General features: G+C 34.1%; 1 protein-coding gene across 1 annotated transcript; it reads right to left on the bottom strand.

Moving 5' to 3' along the window:
- Positions 1-694: 694 nt before the first annotated feature.
- CRR21 (Tetratricopeptide repeat (TPR)-like superfamily protein) lies at positions 695-3581 on the bottom strand. Its single transcript, XM_079001820.1, has one exon. It carries the CDS (start codon positions 3457-3459, stop codon positions 934-936), a length of 2526 nt encoding a protein of 841 aa, XP_078857946.1. The 5' UTR covers positions 3460-3581; the 3' UTR covers positions 695-933.
- Positions 3582-6131: the final 2550 nt, after the last annotated feature.

Here is a 6131-nt window from a genome sequence, read left to right as displayed (position 1 = left end):
ATTTCTGAAAGAGAATGATTGATAGAGAATGTAAGTCGATACTAGTAAACCCATGAAAGGTGATTGGGTGGTGTTATGTATGAGAATTTCATTGAGATGATCTTGATGTAATATTGATGATATATAAGATGAGATTAAATGAGATAACTAATTCTTGATATGAGATAGTGTTACTAAATGGAGTCATGAATAATATATGAGAAATATGTATCATACCCATGAGGGGTATATGAGTTGTTTGATACAAAAGACGAACATGTGATATAATATATTAAAGGCATAGGAAGAAGTTATGCACTAAGCCTTAAGCTTACCTTTGTTAATTGTCTTATGATTATATGTACACGCATTATGGATAAGAGAAAAAGCTTAATGGAGTAGCCATAATGTGTTTCTTTTGATAATTAACCTTCGGAATGTTTTCTAAATTGTAAACCCAACGCTAATCCGATCGTATATAATTATGTTTTGATGTAAACGATAATGACTTGTATGAAGTACATATTTTTTTACAAAAAATTTAGTATAGTTGTTATTTGTCCGGTGTTACAAATCACAATGGATCAATCTGCTCATAAGGTTGTCAAACTCTATTACACAAGATAGGAATATGCTGAACCGAACTGGAAACAATCTTTTAAGACCCTTTGCAATAACGAAAACAAGGGTATTTGTCTTTTGTATAAAATATAAATTAGAGATGAAAGCAAGTCTTTTCCATTTTTTGGGTGAAACAAAATTTACAATCTTTTGTTTCATTATATAATGCTTGGAATATCTATGCACCTCGTAGTATAATGCTTCAAAAAGCTCTTTACACATAAAACCAAACTGTACAAATCTTCTCATGTTAAAAAACATCCTCACCTTCACCTCGCATTTTGCTTCTAATTATAGAAACCATGAACTTGATACAAATTCCATTTCCACCAATCATGGATCCCTATTCACTAGCATTTCCTTTCTTAGTAACGCCAAAGTCGAATATATCTCATCCGTTCGTGAATGCGATCGATCATTAGCCACAAAAACATGAACTTCTTTCCCGATTTGAATCCAACTACACCCCGGACTCTTCTTAATTCCTTTCTCTCTCATCAAATTCCTCAATTCCGACACTTCATTCCACATTCCCTTTCCCGCATACGCATTCGAAACCGCCACATAATTCCCCGAATTCCCCGGGTCAATCTTCATCAAATTCTCCATTAAATACTTTACACTATCAATATCAGTCTCAGTCCCAGTATCATCAGTCCCGGTCCCTCTGCAAGACTCGAGCAACGATCCCAAAATATGCGAATCGGGCTCAAATCGCATACATTCAACAAACTGAAAAACTTCATCGTTTCCACATTTAGAAAGAAGACTCGCCACACAACTGAAATGCTCCATACTCGGCTTCACACCATACTTTCTAATCATATCAACAAAAATCCCCAAACCTTCCTTCACAAGCCCACAATGTCGACATACCGACAAAACACTCGTGAACGTTATCTCATCAGGGTCAAAACCGTCATTTTGCAACTCCCGGAATACCGTGATCACTTCCGCGGCACAACCGTGTAATGCGTAACCAGAAATCATCGCGTTATACAACGGTAAACCCTTGACAACGATCATATCAAAAACTTTTCTTGCATAATCTATACTCCCACATTTTGCATACATATCGACCAATGAAGTCGCCAAAATTACGTTTATACCCATCTCATGACGTAATACATATCCGTGTATTGCTCTTCCGAGTTGCAAAGAAGCACGAGTTTTACAAGCCGAAAGTACACCAACAATGCTTATATTATTCGGTTTGATCCCGTTTTCTTGCATTTCTTGAAATATTGAGATTGATTCATCAACAAATCCGTTTTGGACTAACCCGAAGATCAAAATAGTGTAAGTGACTAAACTACCCTCGAGCCCCGAGGATTTCATTTCCGAAAAAGAATCCATGGCTTCTTTGACTTGACCATTTTTCAAGAACGCGAGAATTATCGAATTCCAAGATTCGGTATTTGGTGGCACTCCTTCTAGTTGCATTTTATAGAATAAATTTAATGCTTCACCACTTGAACCGATTTCAGCATAAGCAGCCAATAATGTGTTCCATAACACAAGATCTTTAGTACCCGTTAAGGAAAAAACCGTTCTTGCATCATGAATTTTGTTACATTTTGCATACATGTCCACAAGGCTGCTTGAAACTGCCACGTCAGACATGAGGTGGGTTCTTATAATTTGACAATGTGCTGATTTTCCAAGTTTTAAATTCTGGGTATTTCCTGCACTTGTTGTGATTGATGTCATTGTGACAGAATCGAATTTTAATCGTTGTGATAACATCTTGTGGCATAAATTTATAGTTTTTTGGATTTGGTTGTTGTGTAGATAACAAGATATCATCAAATTCCATGCTACTGTATCTTTGTTAAGGATCTTGTTAAAGATTTTCTCGGCATCCTCGATTAAACCAGATTTGGAATAGAGATTGATTAAAGAAGTACCCATGATGTTACCTGAGTCTAAACCTGTTGAAATTGCAATGGCGTGACCTTGTTTACCTTCTTCAAGAGCATACAAATTAGCTGAAGCTGAAAGAAAGGTTACCATGGTGACCACAGTGGGTTGAATCCCTTCTGTTCTCATGTCATGGAAGACACGGATTGCTTCCTCGTGCATCCCGTTTTGAGCATAAGCCACCATCATTGAGTTCCAAGTGACTACGTTTCTTTCGGGCATATTGTCGAACACCTTTCGTGCATCTTCAAGAGCCCCACACTTGCCATACATGTCTACAAGACTGCTGGCTACAAAAACACATCCTTCAAATCCCTTTTTCACAACGTGCCCATGAACACCTTTCCCAAACTCTATGAACGAAAGACCACCACAAGCTTTTAACACATTCGGAACAACAAAATTGTCAGCCTCAAACCCGTTTTCTATCATTGCACAAAATCCCAACAACGTATTTTGAAGATAACCCATTCTACAATATAGTCCGACGATGGCAGCCCAAGAGAACACGTTTTTCTGGTCTAATCTACGGAATAGACTTGAAGCAACATCCAAACAATCACATTTCGCATAGAAAACAACCAATTTTGTTTCAATGTACTCATTTTTAACCAAGGATTCGCCTTTTTTAATGACTCTTGAGTGAATTTGCTTACCCAGAGAGAGATTCCTCTCGTAAACACACCCTTGAAGTAAATCGCCATAAACATTTGCTCCAATTTCGAAGTCCTGAGATTCCAATTCAAAAAGAATGTTGACAGCGTCTTGTAGTTTCCCCTCTTTACAAACAGATGAAATGTGTTTAAAGTAAGAATTGTAAAGAATTTGATGATGTTTTTCGTTATCTTGAGGCTTTATCAAATGGGTTTGTGGTCTGGGGGATTTGCTGACAGGAGAAGTATGATTTAAAGGGATTACTGGAAATCGGAGACAAGCCATGCTAAAGGAGAATGCTTTGATGAAAATAAATCAAAGTGAACGGATAAAGAATGGTAATCATACCTTCATACTCTCCACAGGAATCCGAAAGAGTCGCATCACATATTTGGCTGAAACTCAAAACTCTTTTGGCATTTGGTTTTATTTTCGGGAATATGACTTATAATTAACTTTTCAGTATGGTTATTATTATTTTTTTTTTACATATATATTAACAAACTTGTTAGAATCGTTCACATATGGTTATTATGACCTATTATATCATACTAAATCCTAGATGTGAACGCTTTCAACAAGTTGGTTACCTAGATGTACAAAAAAAATAGTTATCCAAATATTAACAAAACGAAAACTAAAAATTAAATTACATGAATGGTCCCTATGGTTTGGGGGAATTTGTGTTTTTGGTCCCTAACTTTTTTTTAACTTGGATGGTCCCGACTGTTTATTTTTGTTGCGCGTTTGGTCCCTGTCTTTAGGCCTGGCAATGGAGCGGGTTTTGACCATGATTCGATCCAAACCCTTAAGAATTATATTGGTTTGGAGCATATTTTTGTTTTGTTTACCCGTTAACGACCCAACCAGCTAACCCTTTTATTAAAAGGGTCGGGTATGGATCATCACTGATCCGCTCCATTTATAATCCGCCCCATATAATTTTTGAATTATTGGTTTATATTTTATATTGCTTAAAGTTTAATTTTAATTCCAATCAAAACTCCAAAGAGAAAATGCCAAAGCCCAAACTGTTTATACATAAGAATCAAGGAGTCGACTTCTAGACTTTCAGACTTCTACTAAGAATTATAATGTCATTTTATTTATATTTCATCAAGCAATCATCATATTTCATTCATAAATCAATAAATTCATTCATCAACTGAAAAAAAAAAAAGTTTATCATTGCTATTTTCTATCACTACAATTGACAGTAAAAAATGAATCATAAGTTACTACAATAGTGAATTTTAATTCCAATCGGAAGTCCTCGAGTACGTAATGTGTTTTCTAAATCAACATTTGTTTTATTTAAGAAATATTATTTTATGAATTAATTAAAATGGGTTTGATAATTGAAAAAGCCTATGGGTTAAGGTTCGGGTTTGGATATCCGTTGATTCGGTGGATAAAGGTATGGATTTGATTATTCAAAACCCTATGGGTTACGGAGCGGGTTTTGATCGGATTTTGAAATTTGTTAAAAGGGTTTAGAGATCAAGGTCGATTCGCTCCAAACCCACCCCATTTTTAGGTCTACCTGTCTTACATAAAAAGAGTATTGTGCCCTTATTAATTTATTTTTTAATTAATTTTCTTATTTATGTATTTATTTTTTACATATTTAAAAAAATTAATAAACCACACATATTTGTATCTCCTCGGATGATCCATACTGTTTATTTTTTAATTAATTTAATTTTTTAACTCGGATGGTCCCTACTGTTTAATTTTGTTACGAACTTGGTCTCTGTCTTACCTAAAAAGATTATTGTGCCCTTATTAATTTTTTTAATTAATTTTCTTGTTTATGTACTTATGCTTTATATATTTAAGAAAAATTAGTAGACCCTACATATCTGGATCTCCTCACCATCCCATCTTTCATCCTTCTCAACTTTCTATTTATTTTTCATCTTTAGTGATATCGACGTCTTCATCATCACTTCTTTTTTCGGTCCTTCAACTCCGTCGAATCAATACCACAACCCACTAAAGATGAAGAGACAGTAGGTTATGGTGTTAGTTCGCCAGAGTTGACGTACCAAAAAAAGAAGGATGGTGAAGACGTCGATGTTACTAAAGATGGAAAAGAAATAGAAGATAGGGAGGATGGGGGATGAGATGGTGACCAGTAAGACCCAAATTAGATTTCTCAAATGTAGTTTCAAGTTTACGGTGAGGAGATACATATATGTGGGGTATATTAATTTTTTTTATAAAAAATAAATACATAAATAAGAAAATTAATTAAAAAAAATTAATAAGGGAAAAATAGTATTTTTAGGTAAGATAGAGACCAAACACGTAATAAAAATAAACAGTAGGGATCATCCGAGTTAAAAAAATTAGTTAATTAAAAATAAACAGCAATCATCCGAGGAGATACAAATATGTGTGGTCTATTAATTTTTTTAAATATGTAAAAAATAAATATAGAAATAAGAAAATTAATTAAAAAATAAATTAATAAGGGCACAATAGTCTTTTTAGGTAAGACATGGACCAAACGCGCAACAAAAATAAACAGTAGGGACTAAGTTAAAAAAATAAGTTAGCGACCAAAAACACAAATTCCCCCAAACCATAGGGACCATTCGTGTAATTTAATTTGTACTTTTCGTTTTGTTCATATTTTGGTAACTATTTTTTTGTACACATCTAGGTAACAAACTTGTTGAAAGCGTTCACATCTAGGATTTAACCTGCCATAGCAGGTCATAATGGTCATATGTGAACACTTCCAACAAGTTTGTTACCTAGATATGTACAAAAAAAAAGATAGTTACCCAGATCTGAACATACCGAAAAGTTAATTACCTTAATAAGTCATATTCCCTTTTATTTTCTCTCACTTATGTACTTTTGAATAATTAAAAGGAAAATTAACTACACTAACCATATCTATAATATATATACTAATTCTAAGGGAGTTTATTAAAAAATATTAAATA

The sequence above is a fragment of the Lactuca serriola genome, chromosome 5 (genome assembly GCF_051521515.1).
Source record: "Lactuca serriola cultivar US96UC23 chromosome 5, Lser_US96UC23_V15, whole genome shotgun sequence".
NCBI lineage: Eukaryota > Viridiplantae > Streptophyta > Magnoliopsida > Asterales > Asteraceae > Lactuca > Lactuca serriola.
This window is presented reverse-complemented; position numbering and strand designations above follow the sequence as displayed.

What these genes read in the sequence shown, in the direction of transcription:
- CRR21 (XM_079001820.1), bottom strand. Translation starts at nt 3,459, where the DNA reads ATGGCTTGTCTCCGATTTCCAGTAATCCCTTTAAATCATACTTCTCCT.